This window comes from Sebastes fasciatus, chromosome 10, assembly GCF_043250625.1.
Source record: "Sebastes fasciatus isolate fSebFas1 chromosome 10, fSebFas1.pri, whole genome shotgun sequence".
Taxonomy (NCBI): Eukaryota; Metazoa; Chordata; class Actinopteri; order Perciformes; family Sebastidae; genus Sebastes; species Sebastes fasciatus.
In genome coordinates this window covers 28562938-28586252 of record NC_133804.1, presented here as the reverse complement: position 1 = coordinate 28586252, position 23315 = coordinate 28562938, and the positions used below count along the sequence as shown (strand labels likewise).

At 38.0% G+C, this 23315-nt stretch overlaps 3 protein-coding genes and 1 pseudogene across 5 annotated transcripts in view; all 4 read right to left on the bottom strand.

Moving 5' to 3' along the window:
• Positions 1-186: 186 nt before the first annotated feature.
• The window catches only part of LOC141775662 (uncharacterized), a 53625-nt gene continuing 30496 nt past the window's right edge, over positions 187-23315 (bottom strand). Inside the window, exons 6-8 of the mRNA XM_074649252.1 lie at positions 1685-1810; positions 601-662; positions 187-495 (exon numbers count right to left, since the gene is read on the bottom strand). Of these exons, the coding sequence (XP_074505353.1) occupies positions 373-495; positions 601-662; positions 1685-1810 (311 nt within the window). The 3' untranslated portion in view covers positions 187-372. The remainder of the gene's footprint in view (positions 496-600; positions 663-1684; positions 1811-23315) is intronic.
• Positions 5899-22368, bottom strand: LOC141774864 (signal-regulatory protein beta-2-like). 3 transcript variants are annotated; one of them, XM_074647676.1, is made up of 6 exons: positions 22314-22368; positions 7091-7396; positions 6641-6988; positions 6411-6545; positions 6260-6315; positions 5899-6163 (listed from the first exon to the last, which is right to left on the bottom strand). In XM_074647676.1, exons 1-6 carry the CDS (start codon positions 22354-22356, stop codon positions 6029-6031), a joined length of 1023 nt encoding a protein of 340 aa, XP_074503777.1. In that variant the 5' UTR covers positions 22357-22368; the 3' UTR covers positions 5899-6028. The 3 variants fall into 3 exon arrangements, with proteins under 3 accessions (XP_074503777.1, XP_074503778.1, XP_074503779.1); XM_074647677.1 differs by having other exon boundaries at positions 6411-6542; XM_074647678.1 differs by lacking the exon at positions 22314-22368 and adding an exon at positions 15443-15478.
• Positions 9787-15309, bottom strand: LOC141775889 (signal-regulatory protein beta-2-like; the record flags this gene model as incomplete). Its single annotated transcript, XM_074649631.1, has 3 exons — positions 9787-9842; positions 14419-14769; positions 14985-15309. Coding segments are annotated over 3 exons (732 nt in total), but the record flags the coding sequence as incomplete, so codon positions are not given.
• LOC141775888 (signal-regulatory protein beta-2-like) lies at positions 19954-22242 on the bottom strand (annotated as a pseudogene).

Below are 23315 nucleotides of genomic sequence, written 5' to 3'. Positions count from 1 at the left end.
GCATTTAGCATAAAACATATGCTCAAATCATAACATGGCAAACTGCAGCCCAACAGGAAACAACAGCTGTCAGTGTGTCAGTGTGCTGATTTGACTATATCTTGAGGTCAGAGGTCAAGGGACCCCTTTGAAAATGTCCATGCCAGTTTTTCCTAGCCAAAGTTTGGCGAAACTTTGGAGCGTTATTTAGCCTCCTTCGTGACAAGCTAGTATGACACAGTTAGAACTGAAGACATTTTCACCATGAAGCATTTAGGGATACATTCAGTAGTAGGAATAGTAACACAACTAAAGGGAACCCACAACATTTACAGTCAGAGGTCAGTACTATTACTACTAAACCACAGTTTCGTTGTGGACTCACATTCACATTCAACATTTAACTTGAGAGTACACACTCTCTTCAGTGTTTAACTCTCTCTTCTTCCTTCCTCTTGTGGCTTTCTTTCCAGAGAAATGCAACGCAGCGTAGTTCAGCTCAGGTCCACCTTCAGTCTGTGCAGCAAATAAAGGTTCATTATATATTCATGTTGTTATATGGTGCTGTTGGGAATTATGTTAAAGAAATAACCAATAATGTAATTTGGTATCATTACTTACAAAATCATGTAGCGGTAGGCTCGAGTTGTCATGTCTCGCTTGCGAAGCGACGCTTTCTATTCCTAATGAATGAAAACAGGAATATTATGTTCTTAATTTGACTTTTCAATACAGATCCTCAGCTGGTACAACAGGCTTTAATTAAAGGGACTATTTGTAACTTCTTACATGTATAAATCAATCCGGGTCGGTGTCCCATGCGCGCTCGCATGTGGCTACGCTGTTCAGACAAGACTCCAACACAAACTACACGGAAGCGCTAAAACCGCAAAGTTATATCTAGTGAAGCCCGTACTCTCAAGTTAAATGCTGAATGTGAATGTGAGTCCACGACGAAACTGTGGTTTAGTAGTAATAGTACTGACCTCTGACTGTAAATGTTGTGGGTTCCCTTTAGTTGTGTTACTATTCCTACTACTGAATGTATCCCTAAATGCTTCATGGTGAAATTGTCTTCAGTTCTAGCCGTGTCATATTAGCTTGTCACGAAGGAGGCTAAATAACGCTCCAAAGTTAATATCTGTCATTGTTTTGTGTTGTTAATTGATTTCCAATAATAAATATATACATACATTTGCAAAAAGAAGCATATTTGCCCACTCACATGTTGATGAATCTTCCTTTTAAGGTACATTTTGAACAGACAAAAAAATGTGTGATTAATTTGCGGCTTTGGTGCTTCCATGTAGTTTGTGTTTGAGTCTGAGTCTGAACAGCGTAGCCACATGTGAGCATGCATGGACACCGACCCGGATTGATTTATACGTGTTACAAACAGCCCCTTCAACATGTTAATAAAATAAAAGTCATAACGTTTTTTCCTCAATTATTGACATTGTGTACTGTAAAGGTAAAGGTCAATGAGACACATGGAACAAACAGCAATATGGAGAAATCGTGTAACAGATGTTTGCTGATCATTCATTCATTATTAATATGCAAAATATTTCTACTGATATCTATTATTTTATCCAACAACATAAGGTTGAGGTTCGTCCTGTCTTGCATGATGTAACACTTCTTACACTATATGAAGTGAAACCATCGGAGTATTAACATCTTTTACTTGGTCAACAACACTCACCTTTAAATTGTGAACATACTGCTCTTGAAGTTCGGCAACAGATGAAAACGATGTTTCCAATCACCGAAATGACCAAGCACACTGTTGCTATCACCAGTGCAATAAATTCATATCTTGCTGTTCGCTCTAAATAATAAAGAAAAAAGAAAAACGTATTAATGATGATGTTATTAACATTTTTTGAATATCACTTTTCTTATTGAACACAAAATCATACCGATTTCCACTTTAGTTCCGTCTTCAATTAATATCGTCCCACCTGTGGACGTACAGTTTGATGTCCTCCGAGTGTTTCCTGCATCATACAAAACTGTGTTAAAAAGATTTCCAACTTTATTTTGAAAGCCTAAGAAGAAGTTACATACATCTCAATATGTCTTTAATAGTTTGACAAGATATTTAGCAAATGTGGAGCTGTTTTGTCCAGCACACGTGTTCTCGAAGAAAAATTAGATTGATTTTTTATGCTAAATGCAGTACCTGTGAGGGTTTCTGGACAATATTTGTAATATTTTTGTGTTGTTAATTGATTTCCAATAATAAATATATAAAATACATTGACATAATGCAAACATATTTGCCCACTTTCATGTTGATAAGAGTATTAAATACTTGACAAATCTCCCTTTAAGGAACATAGTAAAGTGGTCGAAAAGGTTATTTTCTAAAATAATTAAAACAACACAGTTGGTGGTCAGTAAATCAGTGAGTAATTACAAACATTTGGAAATTAGTATATTAACTGTATCTGTATATTTAAATGGATTGACATTGGAAGTTTTTTGATTTTTCAAAACAAGCTTATGACACTTACAACAGTTATTTTTTCTTAAACTTTAGAACAGTGTCTTAAACATTTGGAAAACTTTATAAAAGTAGACCACATGATTACCTTTTAGTGACAAATATGTCCCACTCCATTCAGGACTTTTCCACCGACCTCTGATTTCACAGTGATACAGTCCCTCATCTTCTTGGATTGTCCTCAGAATGGTCAGGTTGCTAAAATTGTTATCAATGTTTACCTCCAATCTTGATTCAGAAAACTGCGGTGCATACTCTGGTGCATTCTCAGGTATTGCAGATGTATGCAGCGTCACCATTAATTGCAGAGTCTCCCTGGCACTCTGCTTGTACCAGTGGATCTCTCTACGGTTGATCACAATGTTCGGCAGAGCACACGTGAAGGTTGCAGGTTCACCAAGTAGAACTGTGGTCACTGGAACCAGCGTATCTGAAATAAATTAAACATGTGAAACAATAAATGACAATTAGTATATGATGAGCAGTATAAAATGTATCATGCAAAAACCTCCATGTTGGCATGCAAAGTCTTAACTGAATTGTTTGCACTTACATCCTCGATGAAGAACAAGCAGTGTAACCAAGAACAGGATCATCTTGAAATTGTCTCTTCTTCGGAAACTTGCGTGGTATTTGAGTGAGTAAAGGAGGTGGCCACTAAAATGTATGTCACATTGACAAATGCATCTGATTTTGTTATCACAGAATAAACATTCAAATGTGCACTTCCTGTCACATTAGTCTCATCCTTGTCTTTGTGAAGCCTTTCACCTCATTCTTCTCCATTCACACTAGGGCTGTCAATCGAGTAAAATAGTTAATCGAGATTTATCGCACATTTTTTATCTGTTCAAAATGTACCTTTAAAGGGAGATTCATCAACATGGAACTGGGCAAATATGCTGCTTTATGCAAATGTATGTATATATTTATTATTGGAAATCAATTAACATCACAAAACAATGACAAATATTGTCCAGAAACCCTCACAGGTACTGCATTTAGCATAAAACATATGCTCAAATCATAACATGGCAAACTGCAGCCCAACAGGCAACAACAGCTGTCAGTGTGTCAGTGTTCTGACTTGACTATGACTTGCCCCAAACTGCATGTGATTATCATGAAGTGGGCGTGTCTGTAAAGGGGAGACTCGTGGGTACCCATAGAACCCATTTTCATTCACATATCTTGAGGTCAGTGATCAAGGGACCCTTTGAAAATGGCCATGACAGTTTTTCCTCACCTTAATTTAGTGTAATGCTTTAATTTAATGAATTCAACGATATCATCAGGTTCATGTTCAACAATTTGTTGCTCTGGATAACTAATCTAAAGTGTTATCGTCCTACTTCAGTGGACAGGAAATGGTTTGCGTTACTTTGGTAAACAGACCAGACCATGGTTGGATCCCATGACATTTGTGAACATACCAGTAGTTTGGAAGCAAGACACAGGAACTTTATTTGGAAATTTTTTCTGGAAAATATAAATGTGTATAGAAAAAAAAAAAAGAAAAAAAAGAATATTTTAGAGCTCCCCCCTAAATTCCTCAAATGAGACTTTCTGGATGATTGCACAGCAACAACAACCGCGTATGTATTGAGGAAGTGGATCAGATGATTGATCGTGGAGGCAAAGATGTTACAAGCAGAAACACTGTCGCGTCTACTCATTTTGAAAGCCCAACGGCCAATGGGGAAACTCAACGGACCAATGGTGTAACTTCATCACTCTCACTCACTCATTCAGTGACAGACACTCACGTTTGTAGGGCTGGCCCCTACTATGCTGCCGCCCAGCCAAAAATAGTTAGTAGGGTAATAAGGAAACTGGAGTCATAAAAGTACAGAACAGCTATCAAATCAGTGACATTGTGCTTCCTGTCAGGACACCAAGTATCACCAGTGAAAAATCTACATCATGTTTTCATACAGAAGTACAACACAGTAATTAATCTAGAATACATACGCAAGAGTGAAAGTATGAAAGAGTAAAATAGAGGACAGTTAATTGGCACATTAGCCCGAGAAATTGCATTTATATATATCGCCTTTCTAGTCTTCTGACCACTCAAAGTGCTTTACATTACGATCAAACATTAACCCATTCACACACTGATAGCAGAGGCAAGGTGCCAACCTCAGGATGATCTAAATATTCATTCACACACCGATGGCACAGTCAGTATCTTGCCCAAGGACTCTTCGACATGTGACCTGGGGACTAATGCTTAGCAAATCAGTGCCAGGAGCGGGACTAAGGACGGTGTAGAGCTGTGGGCTGTAGACGGCATGTCTTCTCAATATTGCACATCGTAGTTTGTTTTTACTTCGCTTTGCTCCACTCTTAAAACCCCAGAGAAACCAGCAGCTATCCATCGGTGTCGACTTAAAATGCCGTTAGATTCAGGCGGATTCGTTGGTCCCTATTATAAGCACTATGAGCACTATATATAGGGAGTGATTTCGGACACAGTGTTCAGAGCAGCACTGTGTAGAAAAGTTACAATTTGTTGAACTTTGACCGAAGTTGCACTGAACTTTGTGAGCAAAGCCAAAGTATACTTCAGTGCTTGAAGTGAGTACTGACACTTCTGACTATTGTAGTTTTGAATATCTGTAGTTCATATGAAGTACAAGTCCTTAGATAGCTATGAACTAAACCAGTGGTGGAAATATCTATGTTGAAATATCTATGTATTCAGAACGCCTAAAGAAAAAAGTGAGACTCAACAGTGGTAATTCATCAGCTGATGAGGTTTACTCAGCTTGATATTATTGAAATTCAGCCAATCAACGTCTTTACTCACATGCCGTCACCAGTAACTTCAGGCCCCGCTTCAGTTTCTCTTCTATTTATATCTATTAGTCATACCCAGAGGGGGGATTTTTTTTAAATTCGCAGTGTGTTCATAAATCTGGATTGTATGTGTTAACAGATGATCATGCTTCGTTAGTAACACTGAAACTATTACAGTTATGTAATATGTCGTTGTTTGAGTCCACTGGGTTATTACTTTTAATAGCTGTTTTTGCCATGTTGCTCTCATTCATTTAACAAGACATTCAATTAGTGAGTCACACTGAAAAACCGTGCAGTAATAGGTTAAAAGTAATATCTTTAATTTCATTAGTATGTCTTGTCATAATGTATATTTATTTATTAAGACGAAAACAACACATCGATACAACCACCAATAGCATTGACACAGACAGTACGTAGATGTTGGTCATGGAGGAAGTTAACAGACTTGAAAGTTCATAATATATATATACAAATACAAAGAGACAGATCTTCTCAGAGTTCACAACTTTAATAACAACTCACAATGAAACAAATGTTTATAGATATGAGATCCCTACAGGTATATTACAAAAAGCTTAACCATTATATTATTTTTTTACAAAACAGATAAATATAATCTCAAAGGAAATACAATACATGTTTTTAAGTCATCCAAAATAAAGATTTATTTACCAACTTTAGAGGTGAAATTAATTTCCCAGTGTGCGGACATAAAATCCAGACTTCAGTCAGTTAATCCAGCCCCGGAGCCCTGACGTCAGTGTAGATACTCTCTTCCTCCTCTGCTTTTGCACCCCTTGTCCCTCCTTTGCTAGTTTTCCTACCAGTGAAGGTTGGTGCAGAATAAACCAATGAATCCTCATCTGTCTGAGAAAATATATGGAGACAACATTTATTACAATTTGAGGAAAAAAAAAACATGCTGACAACTTTCCAGCTAGATCTTTTCTTTACATATCTTACCTGCTGACTTTGCTGAAGACCACTGGCTGTTGCAGCATTTATTTGCACAACTGCAGCTGTATTATAAAAATAAAAACACAGCATTAATGTGAATCTAGTTTTGCCAAATACTGTTTGATAGATAGATAGACGTATGAGTGACTGTGCTTACCGTTGTAAACGTTACACGATTTTTTCTTGAGTTTCTTAATTGAATAAATGAGAAAGGCTATAACAATCAGACTTATAGCCAAAGCAGCACATAACAGAACGAGGATTGTATTGTGCTTCTGCGAATCCCACACTGCTGACAAAATATGAAAAAGGAGCAAAATAATTAAAGTTAACAATTTGTCAAAGTGTAATTTATGATGTTATGGTACATAAATATGATACAGTTACCTTCAGCCTCGAGTTTTGAGCTGTTTCCATTAAATATCTCCTCACACGTGGCCACAGCGCAGTAATAAGTCCCGGCATCAGAGGAGCTGACGTTCTTGAAGAAACTGTAGACACATTTCTTTGTCGAGAGTCCCTCTGAGTTCTTTTCATGTTCTTTAACACCGTTTCCTTGAGTATAATTACAACTTGGACGATATTGATATGATCCAGCTCTAAAACAGCACACACTGTGTTCTCCTGGACACGTTTTGTTCTCAGAGTCAGAGAGGACTGAACACTGCGGAGTCACTGAGGCTCCTGGACGGACTGGATCAGATGGAGGGGCTGCGGTGATATCAGGGTCTGGTCCTGGGAAATTAAAAAAACAAACATTAATTTTTTAACAAAAGACAAATGTTGTCATGAAATTTTTTTAAAACGAAGCTGTTATGCAATTAAGGGATTATTTACCTTCAACTCTCAGGTCTGTTCCTTTCAAAAATGTGAACTTTTGTTGGTATGTTTTCACACAGTAGTAAACTGCAGTATCACTTAGCCTTGCATTTCTAATATGCAGAACAAATGTTCCAGGCTCTTCTGTGGCTGTAATGCGAGGATCTCTCTCAAAGCCATAGGTTTTTCCCAAGATTTTAGGAATGTCTCCAGAAACAAGCCTGATCCAAAACAAGCTTCCTGAAAACCTGCGGGTACAAGTCAGCCTCACATCATCTCCAACACCAACAGTCTTTGTCTCAAAGATCTGATCATCTGTGCATCCTGAAAAGACATTATTTTACATTAACAACAGAGAAAGAATCACATATGCTCTCTCCTAAATCACTGTAAGAACATGTCAGAACTATAAATATATATCTGGAGCAAATCTGACAATTCTACATGTACTTACGAACGACTCTGAGCATCAGCAGAAAATAAAACAAAATCATTTTTCCACTTGAAGCTGCTGTTAGATTAGACCGCATTATGAAGTGATTCAACATGATATAGTCATATCAAGTGGGAGGGGAACAGTTTCAGAGCAATCTGATTGGCTTCTCATTATGTTGGCGTTAACCACCACGGTGGAAATAAAATCAACCGCTTTTTCCAACCTAAACACATGAAACGACAACAACAGCACGCTTTTGTTTCATTGTGGGTTTCTAGAACTGACACAGAGAGTAAACACAACAGATGATTGATCATAATGTGAACTACAGTTATCCAAAAATATGTTGTACATCTTTAGTATTTTTTGGGTTGTAGTCTGATTTCCATAAATCCTGAAATAGACAGCAGGTGCTAAAATATTTTTGATTCATGTTTTTGTATTGTCTTAAAGCCAGGGTTGGTAATCTAACTAAAAACATTTTTGATTATATTTGTTGAAATTCTCTTTACATCCCCGCAGCAATGAATAAATAAAATGCTTTGACAAAAAAATTTAAAAAAAAAGTGTTATTTGTGGCTGTTGTAGGACTTTAATAAGCCCGTCCAATCAGTTCATTCAGCCCAAATGCACACTACATGATTGGCACACTTCGTCCTCCCTTAGCATTGATCATTGTATTGTATGTTCAATGCTTTAGCAATGGTTATGATTTGATTGGATTTGATCAAAACATATGTAAGGGATAATGTACAGCCAGCCGGTCATTGTTGTGAAAGAATCCCGGACAGGGCGATGCTGCACAACAATGACCCGCTAGCTGTACATTATCCCGCCTATTACACGGGTACTTACTTAAGAAAACAATATTTTGACACAAAAACGGTCCGCCAGAGTCTGACATCAGAGCTGTGCCCATAGCAATGATCTGTTATACATAGCAACGGTATGTTATACATAGCAACGGTCTGTTATACATAGCAACGGTATGTTATAGAGAAATTACAGACCGCAGAACTCCGTGATTGACCAATCAGAATCGAGTATTCAACACAGCCGTGTAATAATGTTAATGATCTGCTCACTCTTTTACAATACCGACTGAGGAAAAATGTGAATGAACTTCATAGTCGGTGACTACGAATCATTCAACTGAACTGGACGAAATGATTTGAATCTGCAAAGTGAGTTCCTTACTTTGCACGGCAGCTGGATTCTCAAGATGTCGCGGAATCACATCTCACAGAAAATCCATCTTGTCAGACTTCACGTAATGCGTTTTTGGCTGGCAAGCCAGAGCACGGACCAATCAGCATCCTGTGAGGAGCTACTGGCAGCTACAGGCGTGGGTTAGGTGTGTGAGACTCAGTGAGATAACACAGAGGGGCGACTATTGGTTTTAAACAACAATGGCGGCTCCTGAAGAGGTTAGCGTGGATGCTGCAATATCAGTTATTTTTAGAATGAGAGTAGTTCTTCATTGAAAGAAGAGCAAAGAACGGCATTGAAATCGACGTTTTCGCTCTTCTCCCGAGTCCCGACCAGAGTTTGATTGACAGATAGTTCATCCAATCACCTGCCACGTATTTTTTGAAAGTGCCTGCCCTTTTCTAAACAGTTTCCAATGACGGCTTCTCAGATGGTTCTGTGTAACAAACCATCTGGCGGGTCAGATTAGTGATTTCCACATCTAGCTGAAAAGAACGGCCTGCTGCGACAGGAAGAGCGTCATGTGAGTGGAAGTGAGAGTGAAACAAAACAAGTAACGGGCGGTAAAATCTAAACATTGAGCTGAAACCCTCTGTAGAGGTGAGGGGAACTGCAGGGTGTTGGTCTCTTTCACATACATGTAGATTTGCTCCGGCTGGTGGGCGGTGCTTCATATTTGCTTTTTTTTAATCATATTTGCTCCAATTCTACCCACTGCTGCTATAAGTTTCACTTTCACGTTACAATCAGCTGTTCGTTTGTGTCCCATATTCACACATCAAGTCACACGTAAAGTTTCACTTTACAAACGTAGTAATTTGAAGCCCAACCATGTTGTTTTTAACTGTTGTTAACTAAGTGGTTTTGTTACCTAAACCCAAGCAAGTGTTTTTGTTTAACTCACAGCGTTAAGCACGTTTACTGCAACTGAAAAGTGACGCTGACAAAGCGTCAGTATGTGATAAGTTGGGATGTGAACGTGTTGGCAAAACACATCATAAGAAAGAGCACAGCAGACAGAGTGGGGGTAAGGCTGTTACATCATACTGAAACTACACCTGCTAATTTCCTAGTCAGGAGTTGAAGGGGAGGAGCAGAGCACCACTATCACAGAAACACATTCACCTAGAAGACATATAGAGTTTTTGATTCAACTGACCTGCATGTCTTGATCTGAAGGAGGGAATCCATGTGGGCCTAAGAGAAAAATCCAAATAAAATAAGAACAGATTTAAAGCCAAGACCTTGTGAAACAGCATGATTTAAAAAATATATATTTTTTTTACAATTACAATTTTGAAGTAGATTTTATAATGCCAGAATCGATATTTGCTTCATTTGAGTCTAAGCGGAGGTAGAAGGAAGTTACCGCTTTTATTGTTGTAGTCTGAGTAACGTGACGTCATATCCGTCACCCAAAAAAAAAAAAGTCGGCCGTTTATGTTAAATGCATTCAAATGTCCCCGATGGAGTCGACCATGGATGTATAAAGAGAACGGAGCTAACGGGAGAGCTAGCGATGGACTTGGCGAAAATAGCGGAAGTATACACGTGTAACTACATCTGGTTTTCAAAATAAGGTGTTAACAAAGGGAACTGTATATACAAAATACATATATGGAAATAAGATTGATTGGATTATATTCACCAGAAGTATAAAACGTTACACGTCCCTTATAAATTAAAAAGAAAATAGCAATAATTCGTGAGGGAAATGTCTATTCTTTGACTTTTGGGTTGCTGGAAAAAAATCTAATAAACAATGCCTGACAATGACTGATATATTTGACTTCAGGATATCTCTGACTACATACATGCTGAAAATCAAACATTTTTACTGTATTAATTTAGATATATAAGTCTAATAAGTCTATATACTGTGAGACTAGAGGTGTATGATTCAACTTTTTCCCATGGTGTTATAAAAAGTTAACAAAAATCGCAATAAATCGTAATCAAATCGCAAAACATTAAAAATCTCACTACATATCGAATTGGCACCCAAGTATCGTGATAGTATTGAATCGAGAGACAGGTGTATCATCCCAGTCCTAATGATTTTTAAATAAAAAGGAAGCTTTTTACACTGGACAGCCTCATAATAACAGCAACAGCTGCCAATATAGTAATCAAGTACAACACCACAAACTCTGGCATCAAAAGAATGACCAAAACAGAGTGGGGGTTTTGTAGCACATCTTCACTTAACTCACAAGCTGTAGAGACTGAAAATAGAACGGAAAAAAACTGCAGTGACATTTGTCAGACCGCTGCATTGTGGTCTGTGGCCTTCAGCAGGGTCAACATATTGTGGCCCACAAGCCCAAAAATGTTAGTTTTGTTCTTAATATAAATGTTGCTGGACAAATATAAAATGACCATAAATCAAAGATTCCTTGCCAAAAGTACAGCATAATGTTCACATAATACACAGTTAGATATACTGAAGGGTGAACGCAGGAAAAAGTAACAACTGTAAAAAGATTTAAAACAAAAAGCCCTGCAGTGAATACTTTCATGTACTTTGAGTCCTGCTCTGTACCATCTGCTTTTTCTCCGTGTGCACAAATACACGCAGATAGACACGTATTCACCGTCACCATTGACAAACAAATGATGCATGGAAACTTAAGCATTGTTGTGGTTACGCTTCAAACTAAGGTGCCAAAAAACAAAGGGGCTTTTCTACCTTTCTCACTCTGTTGTAGCCTCAGGAAGCTAGAAAAGTGGTGATATGCTTTATGATTTCTAATAATATCACAACAACTTACAGGAAAAGGAAAAGGGTAAGGTCTCGCAATGTCATGACAGTTTTTTTATCACTTTTCTGCGGTTTGGTGCTTTTCATTGGTAGTTGCTGTCAGAGGTGGGAGATCGATCACTGGTCATCTTCTATCTTTTTGGCGAGAGTAGGCGTTTGCCAGATAATTGACAAAAGGCTTTGACAGGCGCATCACTTGGTGCAGCAATAAACATGCAGCCTGTCCACATTAATCACCAATGAATCAATATATTTACGTTTAAATAAAATCATGAACTAATGTGCAGCTGCGATATTTAAAGATTGCAGATGCACACGATGATTGCATCTTTAAAAACACATGACAGATGGACATTATTTGTACTTTGAAAGAGCACATTAAGAAGTAAGTAAAAGTAGACCAGTCATTTCACTCCTTGCAACTTTACCCTCACTACACATCCTGTTGAAGCCCATCGTCAGTTCTGTTCTGAGTAAACATCCTTGATGGTTGGTCAAAGGGCGGAGAAGCGGCCCACCACAGCCTGAGCGTGAGCCTGTCAGTGTAGCTGTTGCGTGTGGCTTTGCTTGTTGTTCTCACAACAGACATGCAGAAGGCCTTTACAAGGTGCTGTGAGAACAGAAAGATGGAGGGGGTTATATATATATATATATACACACCTGAGTAGCTGTCTGCTGACATTTTTTCATACTGTATATTTTTAAACATGTTTTTTGCAGGAAGTTGTGGTTGGCAGATACATAGCAGTTCACTGACATGAACTGGGGACTGAACAACTGAGCCACAGGGCTGCCCCTCCCATGTATTTCATTAATCACTGTGTACCAGATTTCACTGCTATCCATCCAGTAGACATTTTACACAACACCAAAAATGTCAACCTGGCAATGTTGATCAATTAGAAGTTGGGGGACCAATACCCTTTTTAGGATTCTGGATTTTTATTCATGCAAAATCTATTTGCAAAGTCTGTTTGTTTTTTATTTTCATGAGCAAATGTGAGTAACATGTTTTAATAAAAATGTTGAAAATCAATAGATTTTTAGTGTGGTAAGATATCAGCTTGAGCAAGCACAAATAAGAACAATTAAGCAATATAGAATGATGACGCTGTTTGAGTCTCTTACTTTAAAAGTATTTTATTTGTTTCTACTGTGTTGCAAACATTAAACAAGAAAACCAATCAATCTTACTGTCTTATACTAGATGCTAACTTATAAAGTTATTTTCAAAATAAACAGATCATGAGTAAACATTTAAAAGTTAAACTATGTCATTATAAAAGCAAAGAGAAAACTAAAGTTTTACCTGAAAAACCTTAAAAAAGAAACAAATAGATATGAGATGCTGTAGAATATCACCAAAAGCCATTAAAACTATTACATTTCGCATCATGATAATTCATGCCCTTTTATATAAAAAAGTCTTCCAATGATTGCAAACGGATGGGACAGAAAATAATGTCAAAATGATACATGAAACATGTTTAAGGTTACCGAAATACAATATTGTTACCGATATCAGATGTGAAATTGATGTGAAGCAGCATATTTACAACAGTCTATCTTTAACTAGCATATCCAGTAGATTGTTAATCTATCACTCGAGTCCTGACATCATTGTAGATCGTCTCTCCCTCTGCTGTTTCTACCTTTCTTCTCTCTGCTCTGCCAGTTTTCCTCTTGGTGAAGGTTGGAGCAGAATAGGTCAATGAGTGCTCATCTCTCTATATAAATAAAAAATGTGGAAAAATCTCATGTGACAGCATGCATTAATATTTACATATATATAGAGAACATTTCTTTAAATTCCTTACCTGCTGACTTTGGTGATGACCACTGGCTGTTGCAGCTGTATTATAAAATAAAAACACAGATATAAGAAGAAAGACGCTGTAGGTTCATTTACACAAATCAGTAATCAGTAATCCTGGGAAAGTTAGCTTTTGCAAAATACTGAATGAGAAACTTCTATTACCGTTGCAACAATCGCACGTTTTCATCTTGATGGTATAAATCAGGAAGGCAATAACAATTAGACTTATAGCCAAAGCTGCACATGACAGAATCAGAACTGCGTTGGCCTTCTGCAGATCCCAGATGTTGAGTCCTGAAACTATATGAAAAGGAGCAAATAATGAAAATTAACAACTATTTTGACAAGATGTTATAACTAGGGCTGTCAAAGTTAAGGCGATAATAACGTGTCAATGCAAAATCTTTTTAAAGCCACTAATTTCTTTAACGCATTAGCTTAACAGATCTTTCTGAGGTTGTCGCAGGCTCAGTTTTAAAGCTAGAGTGAAGATACTGGCATCTAGGTTAAAAAAGGCGCCAAACTTGCGCAAAATTTTGGCGTGGAAAAGCTGTCATGGCCATTTTCAAAGGGGTCCGTTGACCTCTGACCTCAAGATATGTGAATGAAAATGGGTTCTATGGGTACCCACGAGTCTCCCCTTTACAGACATGCCCACTTTATGATAATCACATGCAGTTTGGGGCAAGTCATAGTCAAGTCAGCACACTGACACACTGACAGCTGTTGTTGCCTGTTGGGCTGCAGTTTGCCATGTTATGATTTGAGCATATTTATTATACTAAATGCAGTACCTGTGAGGGTTTCTGGACAATATGTGTCATTGTTTTGTGTTTTTAATTGATTTCCAATAATAAATACATGCATATATTTGCATAAAGCAGCATATTTGCCCACTCCCATGTTGATAAGAGTATTAAATACTTGACAAATCTCCCTTTAAGATACATTTTAAACAGATAAACAAATGTCCGATTAATCGCAAATACATTTCTTTAATCGATTGACAGCCCTAGTTATAACGCAGGAGGAACAAATGCTTTGTGATACTTGATTTTAATTGTTTCTACCAGAATCAAAAGTAATGATTATTAATGGTTAATATGGAAATGATCTGCATTTACCTTCCACGTCCAGTTTTGTTCCATTTCCAAATAATATCTCCCCACACGTGGCCACAGCACAGTAATAAGTCCCGGCATCAGAGGAGCCAACGTTCTTAGAAAAGCTGTAGACACATTTCTGTGGAGAGTGAGCCTCGGTACTATTCTCACATTCACCACCGTTTCCATGAGCGTAAATTAAACTGGGATGAGATTCATCTGATCTGGCTCTGAACCAGAACACACTGTGTTCTCCTGGACATTTGCTCTCAGAGTCAGAGAGGACTGAACACTGCAGAGTCACTGAGTCTCCTGGACGGACCGGATCAGACGTAAAGTCTTGAATGACGGCAGAGATATCAGGTTCTGGTCCTGGGAAATACAAAGACGATAAAAAACATGCTTTACTCACTTCAATTAAAAGATTTTTTTTTTAATTTATATACATAAACAATTGAAACATGTAGTATCTTACAAAAATGTAGCAAAACATTAAACTATGTAATCTGCTTTTATTAAATGTTTGATGTAAGCATAAATGAATACATTTTTTAAGTAATGTGATACTTTTGCTGTATTTTATTTACCTTTAATTCTCAGAAATGTTCCTTTCAAAAATGTCATTTTGAGTTGGTTTACTTTTATACAGTAGTAAACTCCAGTATCGCTTGGCTTTGTTTCATGAATATGCAGAAGAAATGTTCCAGGTCCTTGTTCTGCTGTAAAGCGAGGAGTCTTATTAACAGCCTTATAATCAAAAATAAACGTTCCTCCCAAAAATTCAGGAAAATTTCCAGAAACAAGTCTGACCCAAAACAAAGTTTCTTGGGATTCAGATTCCTGGCGAGGACACGTCAAAGTCACATCATCTCCAACATCAACAGTCTTTATCTCAAAGATCTGATCATCTGTGCATCCTGAAAATATTAGAGAAGCATTGATCAGTGATTAATGACAGAGAGAGAATCATGCATGTGCTGCTAAATTACTGTCAAAACTATAAATATATATCTGGAGCAAATCTGATATTTCTACATGTACTTACGCCCGACTCTGAGCATCAGCAGAAAATAAAACACGATCATCATTATCTGGTTAATCCACTGGAGACTGCAGTTAAATTAGATCGTACTGGAAGACGATTCGCCTTAATGTAATCATATGAAGTGGGAGGGAACAATTTCAGAGCAATCCGATTGGCCCCTCGTTATGTTAGTGTTTCACTAAACCACCAGTGGAAATAATACCACCCATTGCCCAGCTTAAACACATGACAAAACACCGACAGCACGTATTTGTTTCATGGTGGTTTTCTACAACTGACACAGAGAGTAACCTCAACAGATGATTTGATCTTAATGTGAACTATAGTTACCCAAAAATAATCTGCTGCACGAAATTTTGTTTTCATTCACTGTTGTACTACTTCAATTATTACTATTTTTAATTTAAAAACAAAACATTGTAACTTGCACAATATATATATTAGTTATTCTATGTTTATATTTTTTATGTTAGTCGTAGTAGTCGGGTATATCTAGATCTATCTTGTACCACCATATTTATGAAGGTTGTAGCCTAGATAGAAACTAGATGGCAGGTGCATTTTTTCAATTTTTACTATGTTTTCTAACTGTGTTTTCATTAGTGTATAATCACCTGAAACCAGAAGGCCATCATAGTTGTCCGACACACGTGAAACTGCGGTAACGTGAGCTGCAGAGTGTAAACCGTGGTACCGCCAGCCGCCGTCTGACTTCAGTTGCTCCTAAAGTAGTGCTATTTTGGTAAGGATGGCCTCTGAGCGAAGTGAATGGCGTTACCACAGTTTTGCACTGTGCGGCTCACGTTACTGCAGTCTTGGAAAGCTAGGAGTGAGCGGAGGGGTACTCAGTTGGTTGCAATCTGCAGCCACACCACTAGATGCCGCCAAATCCTACACAACACTAAGTGTGTGACACATGTAAAACAATGCAGTTAAAAATATTAACAGTTTGTCTGGATTTTGTGATTGGGATGCTTTCTAAGGAAGAGTGCCGAGCTTGAAATGCTTTGCCAATCTAAGTCTTTGTTTGTGTGTTCTTCACACCATTGAGTGTCTGTATTTGTGCACATATTCAGGATAAAACATTTTTCTCCCTTTTCTACATTAAATGGCTCCTCTGTATTAGATTGGATTTGACAACATATATAATTTGCTCTCTTTACATCACTGCCATCTTTTAGTGAAAGTGAAATGATTCCACAAACAGAAGATTTACAATTAACTTTTTCCAATAGCTAACCTAGCCTAGCCTTTGTTATTATTTATCTGTAAATATACAGGCCTATGTATTTAGGTCTAACAGGAAACCCTACAACAATGTCTGTAGCACTAAACAGAGATTTATAGATCAGATTGATTTGTGTGCATTTAAAAAAGATGCATCCAGCCATTTGCAAGAGTGATACACGATGATAGAGGAGCCATTTTAAATGTTGTGTGAGCCAATTCAGATGCTCCACATCATCAATGATGACCCGCCCACTCTGCCTGTCAATCACTTGAACAGGAAGAGCACAGCGTACAGAGGAGGGCTGTTAAACCATCCATCCTCTATACTCACATCACTTCTTTTCAGAGGGCTGGTGAGAGGAAGCAGCAGAGCGACGCTCTCACAGTATTACATTAACCTGGAGACAATTTACAGTTTCTGACCTGCATATCTTTATCTGAGGGAGGGAACCACAAATAAAACAATGCACTGATTGTGTTGTGGGCGGCTGTGGCTCAGAGGGTAGAGCAGGTTGTCCACCAATCGGAAGGTCGGTGGTTCGATCCTCGGCTGCTCCGGGTCACATGTCGATCTGTCCTTGAGCAAGACACTCAACCCCAAATTGCTCCCGCAGGCATAGCCATCGGTGTGTGAATGAGTATTTAGATTAAATCCTGATGGGCAAAGTTGGCACCTTAGTAGCCTCTACCATCAGTGTATGAATGTGTGTGTGAATGGGTGAATACTGACATGTAGTGAAAAGCGCTTTGAGTGGTCGGAAGACTAGAAAAGCGCTATATAAGTCCAAGTCCATTTACCATTTACCATTAACAAGGTGATTAATATAAAACAATCGTAGGCCACCATACAGTATGTGCAGTGGTCGACACCCCCACTATAACATGGACAGGAACACCTGACAATATAATGCAGCCCAGTGCAACACCACAAACTCTGGCCTCAAAATAATCATCAAAGAGTTAGAGTGGGGGTTTGTTTGAAAGGTGTAAAAAGAAAGCAAAAAGAACGACCAACAACCTATCTATTTATAGGGACCAGCGCGTTTGTTTAGCCATAACGCCATTTCTACTTTCACACAAACACACACAAGAAGACACACACATTCACAGTCACCACGGACGAACAAATGATGCATGGAAACTTTAGCATTGGTGTGGTTGCGCTTCAAACTAAAGTGTCAGTACAAAGGGGCTTTTCTACCTTTCTCACTCTCTGTTTTAGCCTCCGGAAGCTGGGCTCGCACTGTTGTTTTAACTTTTATAAAAAGGCAAGAGACTAGCAAGGCTAAGCGAGAAAGTGGCAGCCAGGAGAATGAGACTTGCCGGTCACTGCCAAAGACATCAAGAACTCCCAGCAAGCATGATGGTGCTGTGGGAGCCAACGCACAGGCATCGATCATGGGGACGTCCCACACCAACATACATGGACGTGCTGAGGAGAGATGCAGAGTGAAGAGTGCTGGCGAGCTAGCCAGATGTATGGAGGACCGAGATAGCTGGAAGCTCCGCTGGAAAGCCCGTATGTCTCTGTATGTCTCTCTGTCTCTTTCTCTCTCTCTCTCTCTCTCTCTCTCTCTCTCTCTCTCTCTCTAAACCCAACCGGTCGTGGCAGATGTCCATGTCCATGTCTATGACCATGTCATACTAGCTTCTCGCAAAGGAGGCTAAATAACACTCCAAACTTAATTTAGATTTTGGCGAAGGAAAAACTGGCATGGCCATTTTCAATGGGGTCCCTTGACCTCTGACCTCAAGACATGTGAATGAGAATGGGTTCTATGGGTACCCACAAGTCTCCCCTTTACAGACATGCCCACTTTATGATTTTCAAAGGGGTAAATGCAGTAGTAGGTAACATGCACATTGCACAATGCGGCAAAAACTCTCACAAGACTCGTATCCCAACAACCTATCTTAACCTTATCCATTCGAGATCAATACCTAATCTTAACTATCTTGCGAGAGTTTCCCAACCCATGGGTTACCTTCTACACACGACCCTGGTTCATGCTGTTACAGTAGTGATAGAGTGGTGCAGGGATGACGTATTTTTGCAGGCCAACCAGGAAGTTAGCATCGCCCTGTGTTCCCTCGACAAAAAGCCAATGAGATTCTTCCATTGGATTTTGGATTATTACAGAAAATAAAGTAAAGGCGGACGTGTCGGCGTGATGACGTTTAGTAGTCTCATTTAGCCACTTGTTAGCAACCGCCTTTTTGAAAACACGTTAAGGCTTCAAAATCCTCGAGTGGGATATTTACTGTCGTATTTTAATATTGTAAAATAAAAAAATAAAATCTCTTAAGCCTGTGTTAACCACAGACCTTATTTCATGCATCTAATCATAAACCCTTTGACCTCCAGACGAGGAAACGAGAAGTGCTAAAATGCATTAAAGGCCTACTAGTTGAACCTTGTGGATTTGTTATTCATGCAAAATCTATTTGCAAAGTCTGTTTGTTTTTTATTTTCACGAGCAAATGTGAGTAACATGTTTGTAGTGTGAAGTCTTAATAGCAATACGACATTTGAAAATCAATGTTGTAAGTGTGGTAAGAGATCAGCATGAGCAAGCACAAATAAGGAACATTAAGCAATATAAAATGATGACGCTGTTTGAGTCTCTTACTTTAAAAGTATTTTATTTGTTTCCACTGTGTTGCAAACATTAAACAAGAAAACCAATCAATCTTACTGTCTTCTACTAGATGCTAACTTATAAAGTGATTTTCAAAATAAACAGATCATGAGTAAACATTTAAAAATTAAACTATGCCATTATAAAAGCAAAGAAAAAACTAAAGTTTTACCTGAAAAACCTTAAAAAAGAGACACAAAGAAACCTTCCTCAACCCTCCGACTATTTCAAGGTAAATCTTTCAAAAAGCCTGTTTGAGTGGTAGAATTATACACCTTCATTAAAAGACTTTAATAAAAAAAATGCACAAAAATTAAACAAGAATCAATAGATATGAGATGCTGAAGAATATCACCAAAAGCCATTAAAACTATTACATTTTGCATCATGATAATTCATGCCCTTTTATAAAAAAAAAGTCTTCCAATGATTGCAAACGGATGGGACAGAAAATAATGTCAAAAAGATACATGAAACATGTTTAAGGTTATCTAAATAAAATATTGTTACCGATATCAGAAGTGAAATTGATGCAAAGCAGCATATTTACAACAGTCTATCTTTAACTAGCAGATCCAGTAGATTGTTAATCTATCACCCAAGTCCTGACATCAGCGTAGATTGTCTTTCCCTCTGGTACTTTTACATTCCTCTCTCTGCTCTGCCAATTTTCCTCTTGGTGAGGGTTGGAGCATAATGAGCTGTTGAGTACTCATCTCTCTGAGGAAATATATGGAAAAATGTTATCAGATGGCAGAAGTTAATATTCATATATGTTGAGAGAAAAATATGTCAATAACTTTTCCAGCTACATATTTTGTTTATACACATTACCTGCTGACTTTGGTGATGACCTCTGGCTGTTGCAGCATTTGTTTGCAGAGCAACAGCAGCTGTATTATGAAATAAAAACACAGATATGAGAAGAAAGATGCTGTAGGTTCATTTACACAAATCAGTAATGTACATCCTAGAAAGTTAGCTTTTGCAAAATACTGTATGAGAAACTTCTATTACCGTTGCAACAATCACACGTTTTCATCTTGATGGTATAAATCAGGAAGGTAATAACAATCAGACTTATAGCCAAAGCTGCACTTGACAGAATCAAAACTGCGTTGGCCTTCTGCAGATCCCAGATGTTGAGTCCTGAAACAATATGAAAAGGAGCAAATAATGAAGGTTAACAATTATTCTGTCAAGATGTTATAACTAGGGCTGTCAAAGTTAACGCGATAATAACGTGTCAATGCAAAATAGTTTTAAAGCCACTAATTTCTTTAATGCATTAGCGTAACCGATCTTTCGGAGGTTGTCGCAGGCTCAGTTTTAAAGCTAGAGTGAAGGTACTGGCATCTAGGTTAAAAAAGGCGCCAAACTTGCGCAAAATTTTGGCGTGGAAAAGCTGTCATGGCCATTTTCAAAGGGGTCCGTTGACCTCTGACCTCAAGATATGTGAATGAAAATGGGTTCTATGGGTACCCACGAGTCTCCCCTTTACAGACATGCACACTTTATGATAATCACATGCAGTTTGAGGCAAGTCATATTCAAGTCAGCACACTGACACACTGATAGCTGCTGTTGCCTGTTGGGCTGCAGTTTGCCATGTTATGATTTGAGCATATTTATTATACTAAATGCAGTACCTGTGAGGGTTTCTGGACAATATGTGTCATTGTTTTGTGTTTTTAATTGATTTCCAATAATAAATATATACATACAGTTGCATAAAGCAGCATATTTGCCCACTCCCATGTTGATAAGAGTATTAAATACTTGACAAATCTCCCTTTAAGATACATTTTAAACAGATAAACAAATGTGCGATTAATCGCAAATACATTTCTTTAATCAATTGACAGCCCTAGTTATAACGCAGGAGGAACAAATGCTTTGTGATACTTGATTTTAATTGTTTCTACCAGAATCAAAAGTAATGATTATTAATGGTTTATATGGAAATGATCTGCATTTACCTTCCACGTCCAGTTTTGTTCCATTTCCAAATAATATCTCCCCACACGTGGCCACAGCACAGTAATAAGTCCCGGCATCAGAGGAGCCAACGTTCTTAGAAAAGCTGTAGACACATTCCTGTTGAGAGCGAGCCTCGGTACTATTCTCACATTCACCACCGTTTCCATGAGCGTAAATTAAACTGGGATGAGATTCATCTGATCTGGCTCTGAACCAGAACACACTGTGTTCTCCTGGACATTTGCTCTCAGAGTCAGAGAGGACTGAACACTGCAGAGTCACTGAGTCTCCTGGACGGACCGGATCAGACGGAAAGTCTTGAATGACGGCAGAGATATCAGGTTCTGGTCCTGGGAAATACAAAGACGATAAAAAACATGCTTTACTCACTTCAATAAAAAGATATTTTTTTAATTTATATACATAAACAATTGAAACATGTAGTATCTTACAAAAATGTAGCAAAACATTAAACTATGTAATCTGCTTTTATTAAATGTTTGATGTAAGCATAAATGAATAAATCTTTTAAGTAATGTGATACTTTTTCTGTATTTTATTTACCTTTAACTCTCAGAAATGTTCCTTTCAAAAATGTCATTTTGAGTTGGTTTACTTTTATACAGTAGTAAACTCCTGTATCGCTTGGCTTTGTTTCATGAATATGCAGAAGAAATGTTCCAGGTCATTGTTCTGCTGTAATGTGTTGAGTCTTATCAACTTCCTCATAATTAACAGTTAATGTTCCTCCTAAGAATTCAGGAAAGTTTCCAGAAACAACTCTGACCCAAAACAAAGTTTCTGTGGACGAAGGTTTCTGGCGAGGACACGTCAAAGTCACATTATCTCCAACACCAACAGCCTTTGTCTCAAAGATCTGATCATCTGTGCATCCTGAAAATATTAGAGAAGCATTGATCAGTGATTAATGACAGAGAGAGAATCATGCATGTGCTGCTAAATTACTGTCAAAACTATAAATATATATCTGGAGCAAATCTGATATTTCTACATGTACTTACGCCCGACTCTGAGCATCAGCAGAAAATAAAACACGATCATCATTTTCTGGTTAATCCACTGGAGACTGCAGTTAAATTAGATCGTACTGGAAGACGATTCGCCTTAATGTAATGATATCAAGTGGGAGGGAACAATTTCAGAGCAATCCGATTGGCCCCTCGTTATGTTAGTGTTTCACTAAACCACCAGTGGAAATAATACCACCCATTGCCCAGCTTAAACACATGACAAAACACCGACAGCACGTATTTGTTTCATGGTGGTTTTCTACAACTGACACAGAGAGTAACCTCAACAGATGATTTGATCTTAATGTGAATTACAGTTACCCAAAAATAATCTGCTGCACGAAATGTTGTTTTCATTCACTGTTGTACTACTTCAATTATTATTATTTTTAATTTAAAAACAAAACATTGTAACTTGCACAATGTATATAGTAGTTATTCTATGTTTATATTTATTCTGTTAGTCGTAGTAGTTATAGTAGGGTATATTTATCTATCTATCTATCTTGTACTACCATATTTATGTCGGTTGTAGCCTGGTTTCCAGAAACCCCAAACTAGATAGCAGTCGCATTTTTTAATTTTTTACTATGTTTTCTAACTGTGTTTTCATTAGTGTATAATCACCTGAAACCAGAAGGCCATCATAGTTCTCTGACACACGTGAAACTACAGTAACGTGAACTGCCGTCTGCCTTCTGTTGCTCCCAAAGTAGTGTTGTTTTGGTAATGCTGGCCTCTGAGCGAAGTGAACGGCGTTACCACGGTTTTGCACTCTGCGGCTCACGTTACTGCAGTCTTGGAAAAATAGGAGTGAGCGGAGGGGTACTCAGTTGGTTGCAATCTGCAGCCACGCCACTAGATGCAGCCAAATCCTACACAACAACAAGTGTGTAACACGTGCAAAACAATGCAGTTAAAAATATTAATAGTCTGTCTGGATTTTGTGATTGGGATGTTTTCTAAGGAAGAGTGCCGAGCTTGAAATGCTTT